At 38.7% G+C, this 25,492-nt stretch overlaps 1 protein-coding gene across 4 annotated transcripts in view; it reads right to left on the reverse strand.

The window, feature by feature from the left end:
* Window positions 1-25,492, reverse strand: part of dennd1a (DENN/MADD domain containing 1A) — a 509,155-nt gene that overhangs the window by 220,714 nt on the left and 262,949 nt on the right. For all 4 annotated transcript variants that reach the window (XM_060841064.1, XM_060841063.1, XM_060841067.1 and 1 more), the window contains exon 10: window positions 11,369-11,469. In XM_060841064.1, coding sequence (XP_060697047.1) covers window positions 11,369-11,469 — 101 coding nt within the window. The remainder of the gene's footprint in view (window positions 1-11,368; window positions 11,470-25,492) is intronic.

Genomic DNA, 25,492 nt, shown 5'->3' on the forward strand with positions numbered 1-25,492 from the left:
TAAATCCCATCCGGCCCAGGAGACTTATCTATTTTTTACACTTTTCAGAACTGCTAACACCTTATGAACCTCTATCCCATCTAGTCTAGTAGCCTGTACCTCAGTATTTTCCTTGACCTCATTTGCTTTTTCTAATGTGAATACTGACAAAAAGTATTTATTTAGCGCTTCCCCATCTCCTCTGACTCCACGCACAACTTTGCACGACTATGCTTGATTGGTTCTCATCCTTACTCTCATCATTCTTTTATTCCTGATAGGATCAAGGAAAACCCTATCAGCCAATGACTTCTCATGTCCCCTCTGGGCTCCTCTTAGCTCTCCCTTTAAGTCTTTCCTGGTTAGTTTGTAACTCTCAAGTGCCATCACATCTCATCCTAACATAAGCCTTCTTCTTCCTCTTGGAGAGATTCAACTTCCTGAGTAAACCACGGCTCCCACACTCGACAACTTCTTCTCTTCCTGACTGGTACATACTTACAGCAGTAGCTGGTCCTTGAAGAAGCTCCACACTTCAATCGTGCCCATCCCCTGCAGCTTCCTCCCCATCCTATGCATCCTAAATCTTTCCTAATCGCATTGTATTTGCCTTTTCCCCAGCTATAACTCTTGCCTTGCAGTATATACCTGTCCCTTTCCATCACTAAAATAAACAGAACCGAATTGTGGTCACTATCACCAAAGTGCAAAACCTACCTCTAAGTCTGGCTGGATTCATTACCCAGTACCAAATCTGACGTGGCCTTGCCCTTATTGGCCTATCTTCATACTGTGTCAGGAAACCGTCCTGTAGACATTGGACAAAAACTGACCCATCTAATGTACTTGAACTATAGTATTCCCAGGCAATATTTGGAAAGTTAAAGGCCCCCATAACAACTACCCTGTCACTCTCGCTCCTATTGAGGATCATCTTTGCTATCCTATCCTCAAAATCCCTGGAATTATTTGGAAAACTATTGAAAACTCCCAACAGGGTAACTTCTCCTTTCCTGTTTCTAATCTCAGCCCATACTACGCCAGTAGAAGAGTCCTCAAACGTCCTTTCTGCAACCATTACTACCGCGACTAACAGCGCCACATCACTTCCTCTTAGTATTTTCCGGTTCTTACTGTAACATCTAAATCCGGGAACCTGCAATAACCATCCCTGTCTCTGTTCTACTCATTTATCTGAAACAGCTACAACATTGAAATCCCAGGCACCAACCCAAGTTCACCCACCTTATTCCAGTTGCTCCTGGTAATGAAGTAGACACACTTCAAACAAACTTCTTGCCTGCCAGTGCCTTTTTGCGATCTTGAAATCTGAGTTCTGACTTCACTCCTCTCATCCTCCCATACACTTGAACTACAATTTTGGTTCCCATCCCCCAGCTGAATTGGCTTCAATCCACCCAAAGAGTAGTAGCAAATGTCTCCCCCAGGATATTAGTACTCCTCTGGTTCACGTGAAGACTATCTCGTTTGTAGAGATCCCACCTACCCCAGAAAGAGCCCCAATTATCCACTATTTCAAAACCCTCCCTCTGCACCATCCCGGTGGTCACATACTCAACTCCTCTCTCTCCTGGTTCCTCACTTCACTGGCGCATTGCATGGACAACAAACCAGAGATAACAACTTTGTTTGTTCTACCTCGAAGCGTTCACCCTAGCTCCCTGAATTTCTGCTTTCATTTCTCAATCTCTTCCAATGTCGTTGGTGCCAAAATAGACAATTCCACATTCGATCAGATTACACTCCGTTTATCATATGCTCAGTCACTTAATTATCTTTGTCAAAACTTTATTTCCTTTTAAGAATATTTTTCATCCATAAAGGTCATAACTAGATCTTCCATTACTTCACCTCAGGCATTTACATAAATGCCTTATGCAACAAGCCATGTAAATGGAGTCCATGGATGAATGATTGGCTTCCGTGAGGGTCAGAGTTGTCCACACAACCTTTTGTAGTTTCTTATGGTCCTGAGCAGAACAGTTGCCACACCAGGCTATCATAACCCGGACAGTATGCTTTCAATGGTGCATCTGCAAAAGTCAGTGAGTGATCTTGTGGACATGCCAAATTTCTTCAGCCACATATGGAAGAAGAGGCATTGTTATTCCTTCTTGACCATCGCATCTACATGGGGAGTCCAGGACAGGTGGTTGGTTGGTTTTTGGTACTCCGAGGAACTTGACCCTCTCCACCCTCAACCTCAGCTTCATTGATGTCGTTGGGGGAGGGTTCACCTTCCTTCCTTCTGAATTCAATGCTCAGTCATTCTGTTTGCTGACGTTGAGGGGGAAGTTGTTCTCATTGCACTACATTACCAAGTCCTCTATCGCCTTTCTGTATTCTGATCTGTTGTTGTTACTAAAACCGTCCTACCATGGTGATATAGTCAGCCAACTTTTAGGTGGCATTCATTCGGAATTTGGCAACACAGTTGTGGATGTGCAACGGGTATAGTAGGGGGTTCCAGTGTTGAGCGTTATCGTGGCTGAGATACAGTTGTCTACCTTCACTGATTGCAGTCTGTAGGTTAGAAAGGTGATGACCTAGTTGCAGAGGACGGAGCTGAGACCGAGATCTCCAAGTTTTGGTATCAGTCTGGAGTGGGTAAATGGTGTTGAAGGTAGAGTTGCAGTCAATGAGCAGGAATCTGAAGTAGGTCCAGGTCTGTCACTTTCCTTGAGTTGACTCCCAGGAAAACCGATGTTCTGCAGTGGTGTCAGTGGCACAAGTGCATTTGGGACTGTCTGAACAGGTGGCACTGTGTGCTGACGCTCTGCTCAAACTGAGCATAGAAAGCTTTGAGCACATCAGGGAGGGATGCACGTTTGTCTGCTATCCTGCTCTGCTTCATTCTGTATCCCGTATATTGTTTAGGCCTTATCCCAGGCAGAGGAAGTCTGTTTGGTTGGTTGAGTCTCTAACTTGGTCCAATACTGCCTCTTGGCATTTCTGATGGCGCTGTGGACGTCATATTTGGATTTCCTGTATAGGTCTGGGTCATCCAACTTGAATGCTACATGCATGGTCTTCAGTAGGGAGTGAACTTACTACTTCATCCAAGGTTTCCAGTTGGAGAACACTGGATTGACTTGTTTGGTACACAACGAAGTCCACGACAGTGGTTGCGAACTCATCTTGATTTTCCACTTAGTATTTGACTACAGTCCATTCCACAGATTCCAAGCAGTCCTAGAGATGTCTTCCACTGCCTCAGATTAGTATTGTACTTCTCTTTGTGAACGGCCTTCTGCTTGTGAGCAGTGAGGAGGAACACAGCACGTTTCCATTTTTAAATTTATCACTGATTCTGGAATGTCACTTATATTTGCTACAGTAAAGCACAATGTGAAATACTTGCTTAATTCATTTGCCACTTCCTTATTTTCTAAAGGACCATCACTCACTTATTGAACATTTTTTCTTTTAAAAAGATTTATAGAAACTATTATTTGTGCTTTTGTATTTCTGGCTAATTTTCTCTCATTTTCCAACTTGCCACTTGCCTTTACACAAAATTTTTTGTTTCTACTTTTAGTTTGATATCATCTTTAATGTTTGTAGGTAATCATGGATAATGGGTCCTTCTCGTTTGTTGATATCTGCCTATGGATCCTTTAACCTAACTTGTCAATTCATATTAACCAACTCTACCTTCATGCCTTCATAACTGCCCTTACTTAAATAAAGTCTCGAACATGGCCATCTCTCCCCCACACTGAATGTAACATTCAATCATAATATGGTCAACTGTTACCCACGGGTGGCTTCACTACGAGATCATGAGATCTCTCAGCACAGATCCAAATCAAGTATAGCATGCTCCCTCATAGGCTGCTGAGGGAACTGATCCAAGAAAGTATCCTGAAAATAATTAGATCTCCTCATCTAAGCTACCTTACACTTTAGGTCGCTGTGCAAGCTTCCACAAACAAATGCGACAATGACTGAATCATCTTTCTTTCTGCTGTTGATTCAGAGACAAATATTGGCAAGGATCCCAGGAATAACTCTATTCTTCTTCAAAATATTACTGTTGGATGTTTTACAGTCATCTGTGAGAACAAATACATTCTCAGTTTAATGTCAAATCCAAAAGACTACAAGCAGAAGAGTAGCACACTGTCTATACTGCACTGCAGTCTCAACATTTGCGTCCAAATCCTGAAATGGTACTTGAACTCACAACCTTACATGCAGAATTCAGAGTGCAACCAACTAAGCCATTACTGACACAAATTGTGATATCAAACATTCCTTATTTTGTTCCTTATTTAATTTATTTTCACAAGTCAAAAGAGAAATTTATTTACCCAATGAGTGAGAGGAATACAGAACTTGCTATCCCCAAAGAATAGTTGGAGTGAATACTATATTTACATTTATGGAGATGTGAGATGAGTTAATAATGGAGATATAAATGAAGGATATATGTTAAAAGAGTTAGATGAAAACTGATGTGAGGAAAATTTATGTTGATCATTAATGAACACAACCTTACAAACACAATAGTTTCATGCTTAATCCAGCCTCTTTGCACACTGTGTTCTCCAACATAAACAGGACTATACCTACAAAAATGCAGCTGGCAATGTGAAAGAGAGAAAAAATTCAAGAAACCACTCTGCAACATCAATGGAATGTCAGAACAATGTGACAGCAGTATTCTCTTAAGGAATCTAAATAGGCTTCTAGTTTTCAATAACTCCCGAATTACTCTGCATCACAGATGCACAACTGTATTGCAACAAAATGGATGCCTCTGACAAGTTTACTTCCAATGATTATATTCTACCTAATGAAAGCAATTTCTGTCAGTGGGAAGTTGTACTTTAAAACCATACTCACAAATCTGAATCATAACAAAAACTGGTATAAGAAATTTCTTTAGTGCATTTCAGAGTGGCAACAGTTCCAACAGTATTAAATATATACTCTGGTGGGGGTTTGATTTCTGGATTTGATCTTCATCCATCATATAGAGACTTTTTTCTATAGCCAAATCTATGAATACATGAATATTTAAAGGATAAACCACACAAAAATCTTTTAAAAGCTACAGAAACATTCAGATCTTTGTAATATCTTTAAATACAAACAGTAAGCTTATGTATGGTAACTGGATACAACACAAAAAAAGGTTGGTTGTTTTAAAACCATTCTAGTCCATGAAATATCTCGAGTATTAAAGATAATGTAAGTTATACTATTTTACCACTATCATGACACTTGGAGATAACAGGAGAGAGCAATGGAGCTAGACTGGATTTGGAAGTAGGAAGATCAAAGTTTGAAGATAGGATTGGATTAGCAACAAGTAGTAATACGGAGGCTTGGTTTAGAAAGAGCAGAGAGGATCGAAGGTTGGGCTTGAACATAACATGATATAGAGTAGCACTTACAAGTTATTTGGTAGATATAGGGATTCACTCTGTTTATCAAATGACCAGTTAATCAATTTCTGAGGCAAACTTTTACAATACTGTATATTCGCAACATACAGACATGGGAGAATGTGCCAACTCCACACAAACAGTCACGTGAGGCTGGAATCGAACCTGGATCCTTGGTGCTGTGAGGCAGCAGTGTTAACCACTGAGCCACCATTATTATAAAATCCGATGTGGATTAGTAATAGCATGGTGGGAATCACACTTTCATCCTGTTTTATTTACTTAATGGAAACTGATAGGCTGGAAAGCTTTTTTTTGCAAATGTCCTAGTTGGAGTTAAATCTATGAAACAGTTTCTCGCAGGGAAAGGAGTTAAAACAGGAAAGTTGGGAAATAGGTTACCTCCGGGTCTGGTTTTAGTTTAATATTTCTGTACCAGACATGTCTCAGTACAATTCTGACAGAGTTATCCAAAGCTGAAAAAACCTGAGGTGTGTGAATAATCAAAGTATCCCCACAGAATAGGGAGAGTCTGCACCAACTCTCTGAACAGCATGCTATCCAGACCCATCCCATCCTACCTAACTGTACCAGATACACACCATTTTTTTTTGCAATGCTAAGCTGTACACGAGTTTGTACTGTGTTTGACGTAATGTTTTCTTATTTTACTTCAGGGTTACTTGGTGTACAGCGTTCTTCTGAACTCCATCCACCGAACTCCATGTGTTCTAACCAGCAGCTATTAAAGAACTGCACATATATAACAAAGAGTGTAAAATGGGAAGAAACACACAAAAAAAAATAAGCAAAATGAAGAAAGACACACTGAAATGGAGTAAAAAAAAAACAATATATCAAGCAAAAGGAAAAGAAAACAGGAAAACAAAGCAATACAGACGACAACACATGCTGAAAGTTATACGAAGCCACAGTCAGTTTTTAATTTTATCTTTGATCAATGCAAGATTCCTTTGTGCACAGAGTTAAACTAGAAGGCAACTAATTATGTAAGAATGTATGTAACAATATTATTCAACTAAATCTTCAAAATGCTCTTTATAAAATATCCTTTCATCAATATTAATAGCAAGCCATTAAGGTACTGGCACGTATTTGTTTGGAACTGAAAACAATGTAGACATTTCATGCTCCTTTGTTGCAACTTAGTCTACAAAAGGATTGAATGCATATAGAGTCAAAAATTGTATTGGTTGCTGAGAAGAAATAATATAAGAGCATTAATCTTTTAGTGCCTCAAGATGAACACAAGTTGCTCCATCAAAGAAAAAAAATTTGGCATGGCAGGTTCAAATTCAATATCTTTTACAAATTATGTGTGAAATTATTTAGCAAGCAAAAGTTCAGTACAATAGAATCACTGAAGTATAACCACAAGCTGAATACAAAGCAATTGCAATCTACAGGAAGTATGAAGATGGGTGGTTCCATTTGAGCATTTTTTTATAACATACTTAAACATTTTGAAATAAGTTTTGACAAGAAACTTGGACTAAGAAACAAAATAGTTACACAAGCAAAAGAACAATAATCAGATCAACATTGAAGGGAAAAAGATTGATTGATGCTCTTTCAAAACAGTTATAGTTTTCTAGTGATAGCATCAAAAGACCACACAATATTAAACTTTCACTGTGCCATGCACTGAACATACATGCCATGATGCTGCTAAATGCAACTTGCCGAAGACCAACTGGCCATTTGCTGATGACAAGGGAAGGGAATTTACATATATGATTAGTGGAAGCTTTCCCAATGTCATAAGAATAATTACTAACAACTCTGGTACATTTTGCTTCAAAAACGGTGCTTAAAACTCAAAAGCCAGGATATCAAATGTAAACAATTCTCACATACAAGACACTTTCAACATACAAACCCAATCAGCTCAGTGATGCTCATCTGGATTCAGTCAGGGAAATATACTATTTTCTAACCAGTGGAGAACAGGAAGTATAATTTCTGATGCTTTCACCCCTATTTTTAATGAGAAGAGAGAGGAGGATAAAAAGGATCATGGTCAATTAATCTGTGGATTCCTATCGATGGAAACATTTTTTACTGGTGTTTGTAATGATTTTTTCCCCCATCTAATCGAGTGTTAATGATTTTCTTCTTATTTAATAAGCTTTCGATTTTTGTTAGAAGTTCACTAATGGATTCTTGTGAATGCGTTGAGTAACAGTTTAACAAAGAAAAAGTTAAGGTCTAAAAAGCCAATTTCACTCGAGGGACTGACTGCCTTGTCCGTAATACCATCAGCCAGTATCATAATACTTGGCACAAAAACTCTGACAAATTCAAAAAAGATCAGTGGAAGTGTTCTCTCCTTAAGATAGTAGAAAGAAATGAATCAGCTACCACTGCAAAAGCCTTAAGTAATTGCAACACCAACCTGTCTAAATGACTGTATGTAATTCTGGCATAGGTAGCTCTGAAAGGTTATGCTAATCACTCTCCATAGCCCTCAAAAAATGATTTCTTTTTAAACCTCTTTGAACTGTTGTTCTCAAACATGTTGTGAATAATAGCTATTTTAATCTACTTTGTCCAATGTAGATAAGTGAATGAAAACTCCAGCCCTTTATCTATCAATGCAAATATAAATTAAATAAGACTGACAGGCATATATTTATCCACACTGTATAAAATGACTTAAGCAGTGCAAATGAATGAACCGAAACAGCTATGGAAACAGCTGTTGGCAAGTCTTTTGAATTTGATGGATTTGCTTTGTTCTGTTAGATAGTTTTTGTTCCTTAGTCTTCTGGTTCACTTTTAACATTTGGAAACAAAACTCAACTGCACAAAACCAAGCTGCACTCAATCTTAGGAGTAAAGAGGATAAACAAGCTGAAGCAAAACAATTCAACTGGACTCATTGCTAAGAAATATACATGAAATGGGACTATTTTTAAGTTCAGTTTTCTTTGTGGACTTAAAATAACATTCTAAACAGCATTTAATACTTAAAATTTGGAATCGAAACATGGAATTTGCATTATGCTTCTTTGCTACCTGGCTGATCCACAGAAATTACCTAAAGAATAAATATTATGTTATGTGAAAATTATTAATAGAAGCGGAGTACTGAATTTTCTAAGACTACGAACATATATCCTGCTTGCACTGAGATGAGAACATGTGAACTGATTTCCTGCATTTGCGCACCTCCTACATTCACATTCTGTTTGGTTATCAGCATCTGATGACAGGAATTCAAGCAAGTTTGAAAACCTAGTATGCGAATATTATGCAAAACGACAGATGGTAAGGGGATTGATTACAAAGGTGGAATCATGTTCCTTGTTGGTTTTGGGCTTGTACATGTTTAACTAGCACAGCTACACATGGACATTCTGGCCCCAAATCAACTTGGGACTGCACATACTACAGGAGGTCATTCATAATTTTACATAAAATCCTAATATTTCATATGGCTTACATCTGATGTGCAAAAAAGGCCCAGGCACCCTCCTGTGCTATGCAGCCTTGGAAGGGCTTCTTTGTACTAGATTATGGATAAACAGAAGCTATCTCATGAGTGACGGTGAGGCAGGCTATTTCCTTCAGAGCAGTGTAACAGACATTTCTTCACTCCTCCCTACAACTGACACAAGTCTGGTTCATTTTTTGTACCTTTGCTATTCTGCTCACACCTTCTGCAGTTAACTAAACAGAAACAAAATATTTTTGATGCTGGAAATTTGAGATAAAGCAGAACATGCAGGAAATATTCAGCAGGTCAGACAGTATCTGTGAAGAGAGAAACAGAGTTGAAATTTCAGCTTGATAATCTTTCAACAAAACTGGTGGGAAGAGTTAGAAATGCTATAGATTTTAACCGGATGCAAAGTTGGGGGGGCTTGGAAAAGATCAGGAAGCAGCTATTAGACAGAAGAGCTTCAGTGATAACAGGGATGGCCATTCAAGAGCAAAAGAAATGGTAATAAGACAAGTAGAATGAACTGATAGCAAACTGATGAAATCTGCAGCCAAAGTGCAAAAACTGAAATGCAAAATAGAGAAACAAAAACCTGCAAAGAAACACAAAACAACATGAAAGAGGTTACAGTCTATTGCTCTAACTAGAGAACTTTTGAAAAAAAGTTTATTGTTTTTATTTTAAATATTTACAGCACAATAGGAGATTTGGGTGAAGAAAGGTGGGGAGAGGCTCAACAATATCACAAAAGTCACGAGCTGTTGTGCCAAACAGCCTACTTCCCTGTAGTATTGTATATTACCCTAAATAGCTCTGATTTATTTATTTATTTATGTTAGATATATTCACGATAAACAAGTGTTACAATTTCTTATATTATGTCATCTGTATATTTTACTTTAGTAGTAGCTTGAGTAAGTGACATTGTCGTTTGTGGGGGGTGGGGGGGGGAGCTGCTGCCTCACAGCACCAGGGTCCCAGTTCCGTGTGGAGTTTGCACATTCTCCCAGTGTCTGCGTGTGTTTCCTCCGGGTGCTCCGGTCTCCTCTCATAGTCCAAAGATGTGCAAGGGGGATTAGCCATGTTAAAATTGCCTATAGCGTTAGGTACATTATTCAGAAGGAATTGGGTCTGGGTGGGTTACTCTTCGGAGGTCGGTGTGGACTTGTTGGGACGAAGGGCCTGTTTCCACACTATAGGGAATATAATCCACTCACATTTCTTTGTGTTATCAAACACAACAAAACCATTGTATAAGTAATCAGATTTACAGCACAAGCTTAAATTTTCTCCATTGTTCTCCGGTAATTTGGGTACCCTATTCGCTAGGAGAACACAGATGCACACACATACACACTCCCACACTCATACATGCACCCCCTTACAGACTTAAGACACTCTGCACTCACTACACGCACACATACACTTTCTCACACCCCCAACCCCCAACCCAGACAGACAGACCCACCCACAGACAAAGACCCACATGCACCCACATATTTTGTGGGGTGAATTTGTACTTGCAGGATTACATTGTACCTTGCTCAAAAACTGTATGCATTCATGTAAAACTCTGATTCTAATCTAAAAAGTGAGATAACAATCTAAACATCATGGCATAGACAGAGAACAAAGGGGGCCAACACCTTCAACATATTGTCTAGCTATCACCATTGTTAACAGCTAACCTGAGAATGCAACTTTTTAAAAAAAGGTTTTGTGATTTACATTTGAAAGAAGTGAAACTATCATGGTATTTTAACAGATGAAAGGCTTAACAGACAATCAATTTTTCAGTGTATAATTTCAGTTACATCACACTGTCAATTTTTGCTATAAATTTTGGATTGAGCCTCCACTACCACCTGATGAAGGAGCAATGCTCCAAAAGCTCGTGCGCTCCCAATTATATCTGTTGGACTATAACCTGGTGTGGTGTGATTTTTAACTTTGTACACCCCAGTCCAACACTAGCATCTCCAAATCATGATTGGCATAGACATGGTTGAAGACTTGCTTGAAGGACAATGGGAGTGCTTCTCCTTGCCCAGAAGAAATTCAGCAAAAGCCACTTACATTTTTGAGGCAGCAGTCTCACTCTCCTTTTACCAGGGAAACCTATGCAACAACTTATATAGGAAAATCAAGCTTCCAAATGCACAGTGAGAATTAAACTTAAATATGTGGATGAAGTGTTCCACTTCTCAAGGCATAACAAACATAAATCTTAAACAGGTAGACACACCATCTTGAGAATTACTCATCATTTTAAAATTTTGAAAGCCAAACCCACTTGAATTCTACTCTTGTCATTAGGGTCAGGTGAGTAATATCAGTAATATTATATGATTTCATACTGATATTCTTGAAGGTAATATGTCAAAGGGAGAGCAAAACACAAATGCTTGGCACGCAATAGAATTCTTGTTTCTTCTGCCCCATCATGCAGATATTATTTATACAAGTAGTATTCTTATCATGTATGAATAAATTTTGTTCAACATCTTACCAGCAGTAGTCCAATAGATGAGGAGGAAGGACAGGAATGTAAACATGCTGCCAAAACATCGGATATAGCATAGCTGCTGACCCATGGATGCAGGCTGTTAACTATGAGGGAAAAGAAAAATTGCTTACCAAATCAAAAAATGGGTAAGTGAATATTCCAAACAAGCTATCCTTCATAATGAAGTACATTTCAAGTGAAGCAAAATGTTCTGATTAACTATAGTATCCAATTTTTGAATTTGAAGAAAAAATGATTAACAAATGTTTGAAAAATTAAATCAACATAAATAGTACCTCTAAACTAAATGTTAAAATCACTCATTCTGGTCTGTGTACTAAAATCTCAAGTGAATAATCTAACATGTGCTATACTGAAATGGAGGCCTTGCACTGATTAAAACACTGTACTTGGTTTTGGTCCTGCCAGATAATTAAGCACCATCCTCAATATCAACACTATCTTCTGAATTGTTACTGTAGCCTAAGTAACAGACACATTGCACTGAAAACAGCATAATGATCCAGCACCTCTGCATTACAACCAAAGATTTCTATGTAAACCAACAAACAGACCAGTTCCAATGTGAGATAAAACAAATTATTCATTAAATGTCTGAGAGATTTTCTGCACAGGTAAAACCAACCGCTTATAATGACCTATAGTCTGAAGTAAATTTGCTTTATGAGGTAACCAAATATGTAGATCCACAATTCATTGTGATGTATTCTGGCATTTAAATCTACAAGTCACATGGCTGATACAAGTTATGTAATGTCTCAAATTAAAAACAGATGCACTTCCACCTTCTGTAAAGATGCATGACAAAGCTTCACTTCTCCAAATTATACAATGAGCTAAAGTAACTATTCACCCTATGTATACAGGTGTTGTTTGTGCAAAACCCAATATATTGGCAATGACATTAATTATGAGCAACACATAGCAGAAGACTATGGCTTTGCTATAGTTTTCATGGGTTTTTCAAGTATAGTTGTGGCTGTATAGGACATTGGTTAGGCCACTTCAAATATTGCATGCAATCCTGGTCGCCTTCCTATCAGGAGGATGTTGTGAAACTTGAAAGAGTTCAAAAAAGATTTACAAGGATGTTGCCAGGGTTGCAGGATTTGAGTTATAGGGAGAGGCTGAACAGGCTGGGGCTGTTTTCCCTGGAGTGTCAGAGGCTGCAGGGTGACCTTATAGAAATTTATAAAATCGTGAGGGCATGGATAGGGTAAATAGACAAGGTCTTTTCCCTGGGGTGGGGGAGTCCAGAACTAGAGAGCATAGGTTTAGGGTAAGAGGGGAACAATGTAGAAGGGACCTAAGGGGCAACGCAGAGGGTTGTGCATGTATAGAATGAGTTGCCAGAGGAACTCATGAGGTCCCTGATCCCAGCGAAATGTAAGTAAGGGTCTAAGAAGGTGTACAGTGGTCTGGGGAAGATGGAGCTGGGGAGTGCATAAAGTAGGAGATCAGTTAACAGTCATGCGGGAATTAGACTGTGCTTTACTTTTCAGTTGAACATTTAAATTCTATGACTTAAATAGATACTTTCAGAGGGTTCCAAGTATGAAGGAACCGAATGAAAATTTCAATTTCCTCAGCAATGTCTTCAGACTCTGCTACAATGGGAATTCTACAGCCCCATGCGCAATTTCTATCTACACATGAATGACGATCATCTGGCCATCAGAAAACCATTACTTCCAAGACTTGTCAAGAGAGTTAATGTTTGAATATTTACTTCAATAAGTCAAAAAAAATACAAATAGCCATGATAGTGGGAAATGTATGCTACAAACAATGCATAGATTAAAAAAAGGATGCTCTTCTAATATACGGCAATTAAATGTTATAACTAAAATCATAGCAGCAATTTAAAACACGGAAGGCTAGTTCTTTTTCACTCCAAGTGTTCTTTTTTCCAATGGTATATTTCAAAAAGAGCTGAAAAGTCCTTTCCAGTTTCAGTCTTTAAATCAATAGTCTTTTCATATCCAATTTTTGATGCAATAATTACAACATCAAAAAACCAATTCTACAGTTTCGTTTGAAAGATGATGGAGGTGACTATGTAACAATAATTTCGGAACTAACAGTAAAACTTGCTCACAGATTCCTTGAGAAAGAAGACTGACAGAAGCTTGTGTGATGGACCATGAAACTGAAGAGATATTTGAGATTGCAGAGTATCTTTAAAAGTTGACAGCATTTCTTGAACGAGTCAAAACACACAAGGCGCTGACCTTTCAATCACTGTTATTTATGGTGCTTGACTTGAAAACATTCCATCATTATGCACAATGTTACCTGCGATCTTAAGGACACAAGTTGACTGTATATATAAGAATTGGGTACTTTGGGGTTTTTTTAAGCTAAATCATACATACCTGAAGTACTAGAAATATTTTTGTTATCTATATGTTCACCGCAGTGAATTACAAAAGAACTGATCGAAATTTAGTGGGAAGAGAATAATAGATGAATTTAAAAATGCTTCAAAAATTAGACTTCACTATTCAGTCAATTTATACTGAAATGGATATTAATAAATCAGATATGATTCTTTATTAAACAATGACAATCATCATATTAAAAAGTTCATTACCACCTTTCAAGCATTATTAAATGGACTCTTCCTTCAAATGGTGTCAATCCTCTATCAGTATTTTTATACCATTGCATTAGGTGACCATTGTGCTCTTACATTTGTAATGTTGCACACTCAGTTGTTACATACTAACAGCTTGTTACAGAAACTCATCTTGACATGTTGTCAAGCATTATCCAGTTGGAAATCGACGAGGACAGGATCCAAGAAAAGACAAGAATATCTTGTAGTATTAACATATACAAGGTCGCAATATGAATTGTAGCTATATTTAATAATGGTAACAGGACATTTTCTAAACTAGTATTGCAGCTTTCTAAGCTCTGTACTATTTCAATCTCTAGTAGGTTCCATATTACAGTCTAATATCCTGGAAGGCTCTTTGTCACTTGAAATTACTTTAATTGAACAACAGTATCGGAAGAGCATCTGTCAACTCCACGTGAACGTAACCCACCATCTAACCCCACTTCCAAACACAGGCAACTGACAACCATATTTATAACAAAGCAATTCTGGTTCTGTGCTTATATGCCACCTACAATAAGTGCTAAAAGAAACATTTAAAACCAAACATCAAAAAAAAATGCATCCTTTAGTCTGACAGTCTGAAATACCAGGCAATAGCAGACAATTTTAATACACATTTAGCATGGATGTTTGCACATATTGTCTCTTAAACATATGAACAAATCTCAATTTGCATACATATACATATCTATGTCAGATTTAACCATTTTATGTAATAAGTGTAAAAAGAAATAAATGTGTGGCTAAACTTTAAACTGTGACAATGTATTAGAACTGTGTGTTAGGGGCTTGCTTCAAGAAAAATGGCAGTTTTAAAAAAAAGATGGAATTTTTGAGTAATATGATGACTTTAGTTTTGGCTTTTATTGACACTATTGCTAGCTGAGTTCTAATTGGCCTTGAGACAATCAAATTCACTTTTTAAAAATATGGTGCAAAGATTAAAGCTGGAAGCATTACACAAGAAGATAGATGTGACCTCATGCTGTCATACTATTTTAAATATCTTAAAAATCATATAATATGCACACTTGGTTTTTCATCTCTCAATGCCTTAGTTATTTCTGCATTAAATCTGCTAAGAAATTTTCCTTTTAAGTTTGGCATTTTAGGAATTGAATCGTATTTAACTGTATTCAAAACATTAGAAACATAAAAGGTAGCAAATATCCCATTATGCAAAGTGAATTATATCCTCAGACACTGGTTCAGTTTAATCTACTTTACCTCTCAATGTCAAACAGGTTTTTATTGTTAATACAGTAGTATCAAACAGCAGATACATTTATAACAAATGTATTATATACAGATATTCATACATAAATACATTAACACACAAAAGGGGTGTTGGACTCCTTAAAATGTAATGAAAATGACCTGCTTTGCTATTGCCTAAATCGCACACCTTTTCCCATCATACACCTCTGTGACATACCTGGCTGGCAAATAAAGGACTATTTAATTTGGTAAAAACTGCTCATGAAAATGCTGGAAGCATTATTTTTGGAATACTTCAAGGATGCGACACAATACACATTTAAAATCACATTGGTACACTTCGCTCTTGCAATATAATTTCATCCATTCAATATTTTCTCACTATGAACTTTGTTGCAGATTAATAACTTTCTTATTCATGTAACTGTATAAAACATAATAGCAGAAAGATGAATGTAAACTGAATGTCAGTAAAGGTCACCTTTATTCAGCTACAATGTGACATCAAGAGTGACCCATCAAAACCTCACAGGAAACAAACAGAAAAATCACATGGTGTAAATTTTGCCCAGAGAATCTAGTCATTATGAATATTCATCAAGGGGTAATTATTAATCTCTTTCAATTCCATCAAAGACATTTTGCCTCCAAGGGGTCACTACACTGCATCCAATGAAGGGAGTTGATTTTATTAGCAAACTACATGCTCAATATCACCATAGAAATATAAATTACTGAGTACACACATCTTGCATGGAAACACTTGCACAATTTAAGTCGCTCCATATTTCTTTATCAAAATAAATTTTCAACACTGAATTTTTTTTTGAAAATACCTAAATTATTAATTCACATAATTGCACAGTTAGTGTTATTTCTATATGGTGTTGCTTAACATTTCTTCAAGCATTTGTAAGCTCTTATCTAAAATTGCTGTTACATTCTACTCATTTACACTGATAACAATGTAAATATTGGCTATACACCGAACCTTCAACATTATATTGTTAGACCCCATAAAGTGTGATGCTGACTCTATTTGAAATGTTGCTATTTAAAATGTTCCTTCTTGATTTTGAATGCCTCCGTGAATTCACCTCTCCAGCCCCACAACACTATCAGACACAAGTACTTCACTTTGATCTTCTGCACATCACAATTTTCATAATTTAACCATGCTTTCAGAATGCTAAAGAACCTAATTCTGGAATTCTTTCCCTGAAACTGTTTGTCTCTATAACTTGAAGATGCTTTTGTGGTTCAACGTCAAACCATACTTTCTAACAGCCGTAAGAGGTGGCTTGAATATTTTACTATGTTAAAGGTTCCATTTTAAAAGGAGTGCAATGTTTTGGAAGGCTGATAGGAAAGCCGAGGTGAGGCCACAATCTGATGGTGCAACAGCATTAAGGGGACAAATGGCCCAACCCTGCTCCAAATTTGTGTTGTGTTATGTTGTATAAATTATGGTTAGGCATTGGCGGGAGAATTGTGGACACTTGTCTGCACAGCATGTACGTCAAGGAACATGCAACGACAAAGGAGATTTTATAGTGATAAGGGGACTTCAATTATGAGCACAAGATTGAAAAATAAACTCTCTCACCAGAGAAGGATAAGTGATAACCTAATCGAGGTTTCAAAGGAATGAGGCTTTCCCTTTCAAATAGGGAAAGGAGTACTGCCCTCAGTGTGAGGGTCACTAGTTAGAAGTCATCTAGCTAAAATCAGTGCGGAAAAACAAAGGTCAAGAGAAAGCAAGAGATATTCTTTAAAATTTGAGGTTTGGTGAGCTCTGGAATACTCTACTTGATAAATTTATCAAAAATTAATTCAATAAATAACTCTAAACAGGAGTTTGACTAATAGTGAGAATACATTTAAAGATTGCAATATTTCCTGTTTCTACAGTTCTCAGATTGCACTCCAGATTCCTACTGCCCTCTGGGTGAAAGAATTTTGCCTCAAACTCCCTCTAAACCTCCTGCCCTTCATTGTAAAATTATGCCCCTTGTTATTGATCCTTCATCTAATGGGAACTGAACAGCTGCTTTCCATCTACTCTGTCCATGCCCCTTCTAATCCTATACACTTCAATCAATATGGCTCAAACATTTTGCACAATTTTGTGATTTTCACATCATAAGTCACATTTCAATCACTAAATGAAGGAGGGAGGTCTGGCACTTCTCTAGCACTAACGCTCAGCTGGCCATAAAGTAGAATTTAGTACAGAATAAATAATAACATCAAACATAATCTGATTATGTTCCTGCTTATTGCATTAATTAGATTCCCTACAATGTGGAAAAGGCCCTTCGGCCCAACAAATCCACACCAACCCTCTGAAGAGTAACCCACCCAGACCCATTTCCCTCTGACTAATCCACCTAACACTATGGACAATTTAACATGGCCAATTCACCTGACCTGCACATCTTTGCAAGGTGGGAGGAAACCAGAGAACCCAGAGGGCACCCACGCAGACACGGGGAGAATGTGCAAACTCAATGGACAGTTGCCCAAGACTGGAATCGAACCTGGGACCCTGGCGCTGTGAGGCAGCAGTGCTAACCACTGAGCAACTGTGCTGCCAAAAATTAGCACTCAAAAATTTTTTTTAAATTGTCTATCACCAAAATCCATAATAATCACTGGTTAGCTCGAATCATCCAGACCGTTAACATAATGGTGGCACAGTGGTTAGCACTGCGGCCTCACAGTGCCAGAGACCCGGGTTCAATTACTGCCTCAGGCAACTGTCTGTCTGAAGTTTGCACATTCTCCCCGTGTCTGCATGGGTTTCGGCCGAGTGTTCCAGTTTCCTCCCAGAATCCAAAAATGTGCAGGTTAGGTGAATTTGTCAGACTAAATTGCCCGTAGTGTTAGGTGAAAGGGTAAATGTAGGGGAATGGGTCTGGGTGGGTTGCTCTCTAGAGGGTCGGTATGGACTTGTTGGGCCAAAGGGCCCGTTTCCACACTGCAAGTAATGTAATCTAATTTAATCATAATGACTTTCACGTGCTCTTTATAGTTTTAGCGTAAACATTTCAGAAATTATAGATTTATTCCACATCTCCCTTCTTCTAAAACCATGTAAAATCATCCTCCTCAAGTATCTGCCCAGGTCCTTTTAAAATTATTAATGAAATTTGTGCCCATTATCTTTTCAGGTAACAATGGCCAAGATGGTGGCACAGTAAGATGCTGCAGTCGGAGCTCCTCTGCTCACCATTCCATTTCCTTGCTTTTTTTCTCCTCTTTGAAGTATTTTTTTCTTACTGCCCCAACTTTCAACTTCCCCTGCCTGGAGAGTGAAGTCAAAGGCGACAAGTCTCAACTCCAGCTCAGGCAGGAGCAGAGCACGTGGGTCAAGTCCCAGGGCAAAGGCAGCAGAGTGAGCACAGGCTGCCAGGTCCTGGAGTGGGGAGCAGACATAGTACGGGCCGGAGCAGCAGCAGAACGCGTAGGCTGACCTCTGAAGCGGGAGCAGAGCAAGTGCAGGCCAGGTCCTAGAGCAACAGCAAAGCCTCGTGCACAGAAGTCAGTGGGCACGGACTCATGTTGGAAAAGGACTGGAAATTCTAGAACTTAAGTACTTCATAGTCACTTTTTATCATCATTCTGGACTTTTTAAACTCTATTCCCATGCCTACCATATACAATTGTGTATAGGTTGATCTAATGTATAAATTGACCTCTTATTTTTGCCAAATAACCTTGTATTTTCCACATGTCTCATGCATAAGTTAACCCTAGTTCTTCACAGTTACAGATCAACATTTACATGTCAGTGAGCCTGCCCAGTTCGGCTTTCTAGTCTGCTGGCCATACCGCTCCGTTCCAAGTCTTTCAGTCCATCAGCCATCAAGCTCTAGTCCAGGTTTTCAGAATTACTGTAATGGGGAATACAGGGGAACCGCCGTATCCACTGAGTCGGTTTCTAAGGTTTCAGTTACCTCTGGTTTACCACGGCCTGACCATGTTACAGGGAATGTTTCAGAACCAAGGACCAGGGGCTGTCAGGAAAGTAAATGTCCTATTTAAATGATTGGATTTGCACCTATCCACAGTTTCAGGTTTCTGCAGTAGGTCTTGGAACATACCCCCATGGGTACAGGGTGGACTACTGTACCATTCTACCGTAGCAGGCAGAATGGAGACAGTTAGTTATTTTATAAATATTTAATAATGGCCATATTTCTTTTTCCTTTCATTGTTTATTATTTTATATTGAGATCTGGCTCATTTGTCCATTTTTTGACTCATACCAAGCATGAATTTTATCCCTTCAATAACAATACCTCATGTATTAGTCGATCTCATAATTTCAGCTTTAAAAGCCAATTTTCAAAATTTATAGAATAGAATCCTTACAGTGAGGAAACAGGCCATTCGGCCCAAGAAGTCCTCACCGACCCTTTGAAGAGTAAACCACTGAGACATGGGGACAATACACAAACTCCACAGAGACAGTTGCCCGAGGCTGGAATCGAACCCAAGTCCATAGCGCTTTGAGGCAGCAGTGCTAAGCACTGAACCACCATGCTACCCCAATTTGACCTGTACAACTATATACTGTATCCTTTTTGAAACTCTGTAACAACACAAAGTAACCGTACCAAGATACTCTGTACCTAAGATGGCGCCGAGGCAACATTACAAACTTTTCACTGCACTCCTCCGAGTGCACGTGACAATAAAAGGCTCTACTTTTCTAAAGTATTCCAAACATTGAGCAAAAATCCTGCTGTGTCCTCTCTATAAGTTTCGTTTATGAAGCTGAGTGTATATCCTCTAGTTATTGACCCATTCAAACAGAGGAAATATTTTAGATTAGGCTATGTTTGTTCAATTGGGTGATTGTATACCACTGCACAGAACACCATCTACCAGTAATACAGCAATAAGATTTCTGTAACCTTCCATCCCATCAAGTGAAATCTTGAGATTCCACAGCAAAAATGTCAAACTAACAAATTACAATTTCAATACAAATTTGTGCCCACACTTTTAATACAAACTGCCTATATAATTTTGCCATGCTGTAATTATATTCCTTCATCAAAGCATATCTGTTGCATTTCTAGTGAGGAAGTGTTTCTAAAGCATGAAAAGATTGCTGAGAAGATTGTAAGTCAACATAAATTTTAGTAAAGGAGCTTATTAGTGCACAAATGAGTAACCTATAAAATAACCTAAAATAAGGAGAACATTTCTTCAGTTGTTTTAAAGTTAAAACAAGAGATCCAAGATTTAAACAAAAATACAAGGGGCTTGTTATGAGCTTTCACATTTCAAGGATCTGTCAGTAGGTTTCGAGATCTATACCTGGATATTTTCAGAACCTTTAGCTGTCACTTTGCTGACAGTCTGGTCATGAAGCCATGAAACAGCCAAATCATGTAAATATACCACGAAAAAACACATTACAAAAGTACCTGTGTGAATTTAGTAAGGGAAAATGTGACAAGTCATCGTAAAATAGTGTAGACTGGAAGTGCATGCAGAAATACACAATAGAACATATTAGATTTTAAAATGAATGACTGAAAATATGATGCCAACTTAAGTATTATTTCCTCATTCTTTTTACCGGTTATTCTTGTTACCTCCAGTGCATGCAGTAATCCAAACATTTTGTTAAACCCAGTCTGTAATCCAGCTACATACAAGGTGTAAGAATGTTACAATCTGGCTTGTTTATCAATATATATTGTAGAATTATGAAGAGGTGCTTGCATTTCATATATGCAGTTCATAAAAATCAGAAATTCAGCCAATGAACAAGGATGTACAGGTGCCATCAACTTTCGGTACATATTAGTATATCTTGAGCACACCATACCAGCATACGGAGATTACACGTTTGTACTCCATAGTAATGAATTCCAATTAAAGCCAGCACAACATAAACAACACAATATAAGTATCTTGATTGGAACACCATTGAGCAGTGGGCCAGATTCCTGTGATGAAGGTAATGAGTTTATACTTGATTAATTATTTAATCAGCTTTGCACCTACATTTCAGAGATGTTAGGAAGATGTGCCTTTGTACTGAGCTTTTACAAAGTTCAATCACTCCACCAAGATGAAGGAACCTCCCTCTCATTTGCATTGCCAGGTCAAAGATAATAAAGTCAAAACCATTAAATACACTGACCTCTGAAAAACATGTTGATAACTGCTAACCTGCCAGTGAGATTTGTCTTGGAATCAAAGTTACTACTCCAATACTGGAACCAATTTACCACACCCAGCCTAAAGCTGGTGCACAAGTCTACACAAGAGAATTCAGCAATGCTTTATTTTTCTGGCCAAGAACAAACAACACACCTGTTTTGCAATTGTGCAACTGGACAACCAATGTGTTAATCGGTCTGTAAATTTTCTTCCTGAAAATGCATTCTTCATTAAGTGTTTTTATTAGTCTTAAAAAATCCATCCCTGAAAACTGTCATTTTGTTAAAATTCACGGCTTTGCAATTGAGGCCCACGGGTTCATGACCATCATCATCACATTATGGAATCCCAACAGTAAGGACGGAGCTCATTCGGCCCATCGACTCCACACCAACCCTCCAAAGAGCATCCTACCCAGAGCCACACCCTCCAACCCGATCCTATGGCTAATCCATCTAGGCTGCATGTACTTGGACACTACGGGCAATTTCCAATGGCCAATCCACCTAACCTGCACATCTTTGGATTGTACGAGGAAACCCGCACAGCATGGGGAAAATGTGCAAGCTCCACGTAGGCACGAGAGGGTAAAATTGAACCTGGGTCCCTGGTACTGTGAGGAGGCAGTGTTAACCACTGAGCCACCATGCCATCTCCTTACTTGACTGTAGTCTGCTCTTTCCCAGCCTCGCCAAGAAGTCACACTGTCCCATATCTGTGATATCCAGCCTCTTCAGCAGAAGGTGACTGAGGTTTGTTTCAGACACTTGAAATGGTTCAATCAACATAGCTGACTTGTTTTTTTATTTGCCTCAATCTTAAATCAAAGTTGAAGAACAAAATTTATTTCCATGCCAAGCATCACACCTCACCAAAATAAAAATCGACATCACCTTGCTCCACTACTAGTGCTGCCAATTCCCTGTTGGAGAGATGCACCTAAATCAAAGAATCTTTGCAGACTTCACAAGAAAGATAACTTCCGAGTTAGACAGAATGAGACCATGGAAGAAAGTGAAGACGAGGAGGATTTGTGTGAAATAAATGTGATGACCGTGCAGGACCTCAATGGGATAGAACAAGGGCTGGTTACTATGGATGATTTTGAATTTTTGTAGGATAGAGTTGGCGAGACCAATTTAGGCTGACAGAATGCCTCTGGAGGGGAGGGAAAGATTATAGCAAAGATTCGGATTCTTGGTACATTCAAACAGAAAGGTTTCAGTCTCACCTTGTACAGTTCAGCTAAGAAACAACTACTCACCCAGGATGACACCACAGAATCAATGGAGGTAGTCGAAAGGTAGACCGGGATGCCATCTAAATGCATTGAAGCTGGCTGTGAGTTTACATATGATGCTTGTAGAGGCCACAGTGAAGATAAGGTGATGACTGAGATGGACAGAAATTGCTGCAACAATATTCACTGAATTGCATTTCCACGACTGCAAGGAGCATGCTGTAATTCTTTGCATTGACTGAAAACTGGTGTTAAAGTACTGCAAGGAAACAGAACCTAGATGCTCTTCTTAGTAAGTTACTCTTCATATCATTGCGTATTCAGTAACAGAATCAATGCCTCAAGTTACATTTCATTGGCATTGCAGAGGAAATGAAGATGGAATTAAATTGTTGCCAGTGAAAGGGATGGGAGTGATTCCCATACTTGTGGCAGAGTCAGCGAGCAGATTTTACAAGGGATTAATTTTAGTACAAGAAGGATGAATTTAAATTACCTTATTAGTCTTTTGTTATGTCTAAATTTTTTAAGCTTTACTGAGCTTTATCTGCACGAGAGTCAAAAAGCGTGGAACTGAAAAGCACAGCTGGTCAGGCAGCATCCGAGGAGCAGGAGAATAGACATTTCAGGCATAAGCTCTTCATCATGAGTGTGAGAGAGAGAGTGAGTGAGAGAGAGAGAGTGTTTTGTTTGGGGGATGGGTGGCCCAAGGGGCTGAGAGATAAATTGGGGGGTGGTGGGGAGGGGGGTGGCTGGGGTTAATGTAACTTGGATGGCAATCAGCCTCTCAGTCCAGGGTTAGGGACACTATCACTGTACAGGAAGAGCGCCTCTATTGTTCAAGAGTACCATGAGCTGGGACAATAATGTCAGGTGGGTTGCATTAATGTAGATTAAAAAAAAGTACCATACTGGCATACAGAGCTAAATATCAATTTATTTATCAAATCAGTTTGATCGCTCTATTCAGCTGTGGACCATGAATGAATCTATGAATTAATCCATTTATAACAATATTTGGATGCTTTCTAATTACTTGCTTGAAATTGGGACTGTATTACACAAGCAATTAAAACCACCTAGACTCCCTCAAACATTGTTCTTTTCTGAAGGAGTTGACATGGTATTTACAGTCTCTACTCAGATCAGGGCACATGCCTACACTGGAATTTTTTTTAAAAATTTATCTGAGACACGAGTGTGCCATTTCTGACTGATGAACAGGTTTCATTTCCTGTTGCTTGAACTGATGAGTGCAGATTACAGTCATGTTCTTACTTTGTTTGTTGTACTACACAACAGCATCAGCGCTACATGAAGGCAAATCCTGGCTCTCAAACAGCGCAAACAGGAGTAACCGAAAATATCATCTAAATGGGGTATGAAATTTGCAAATTTTGAGAAGATTTGTAGCTCAGGTAGAGGTTCTGGATATTGGTTTGCTCGCTGAGCTGGAAGGTTCATTTTCAGACGTTTTGTCACCAAACTAGGTAATATCTTCAATGAGCCTCTGAATGAAGCACTAGTGGTGTAGCCCACTTTCTATGTTTGAGTTTCCTTGGATTTGGTGATGCAATTTCCTGTGGTGACATCATTTCCTATGGTCATATCATTTCCTGTTCTTTTTCTCAGGGGGTGGTAAATGGGATCCAAGTCAATGTGTTTGTTGAGAGAGTTCCAGTTGGAATGCCATGCTTCTAGGAATTCTAGTGTGTATGTGTCTCTGTTTGGCTTGCCCTAGAATGGATGTGTTATCCTAGTTGAAGTGGTGTCCTTCCTCATCCATATGTAAGGATACTAGTGAGAGTGGGTCATGTTGTTTTGGGGCTAGTTGATGTTCAAGTATCCTGGTGGCTAGTTTTCTGCCTGTTTGTCCAGTGTAGTGTTTGTTACAGTTCTAGCAAGGTATTTTGTAGATGACATTAGTTTTGCTTGTTGTCTATACAGGGTCTTTCAAACAAGCAAAACAAATGTCATCTCCAACATACCTTGCAAGAACGGTTTAACCATTTAACCAGGAATGTTGTGGTTCCTTTCCTCAGTCAGATCTTAGTAATAGCCAATTCATCATATCTCACATCAGTTTGCAAATACACATCATTTGTTTCAATCTTTGTCTACCTCATTTAGCTTTACAAACTCCATCGGTGTTTATTCTGTAGCCTTTGTTCCTTTGCCATCTAAACATGTTAACTAATTTTTTAGTCTCTATTTCCAATCATCTTTTCTGTCTTCTGAATCTATTTTTAGGTTTCCATTCCCTGACCAAACCCTTCCCAACAGCACTATCAAAATTCCCTGTAAGGGTATTGAGTCCAAGCCCTGTTGAGATGAATATCAGCCATTCAGGAAGGAAGTTCACCACTACCTTCTACAGAATGAAGGAGGTTGGGCACTAAATGCTGGTCTAACACCCACATCACACGAACAAATTAAAAAAAGTCATGAGGACTGAGGACTCCCAGGACAACTCTTCCTGATAGTATACCATTGTGCAGCCACCTTTGATAGATCTGTCCTACTGACGGACACTATATACCTATGAATGGTAATGTTGGTGTCAGGGTCATTGGTTTTCAAGGTACGATTCCATGAGGCTGTTGCCCGGGTAATCAGGCAGCTCTCTGAATTTTGGCGTAATTCCCCAAATGTTAGAACATAGAACAGTACAACACAGTCCAGGGCCTCCAACCCTCGATGTTGTGCCGGACTTTTATCCTATTCTAAGATCACTTCCATGTGCCTATCCAAGAGTTGCTTAAATCTCCCTAATATATCTGACTCTACTATCACTGCTAGCAGTGTATTCCACGCACCTACCACTCTCCGTGTAAAG

Source organism: Hemiscyllium ocellatum, chromosome 21, assembly GCF_020745735.1.
Source record: "Hemiscyllium ocellatum isolate sHemOce1 chromosome 21, sHemOce1.pat.X.cur, whole genome shotgun sequence".
Lineage (NCBI taxonomy): Eukaryota > Metazoa > Chordata > Chondrichthyes > Orectolobiformes > Hemiscylliidae > Hemiscyllium > Hemiscyllium ocellatum.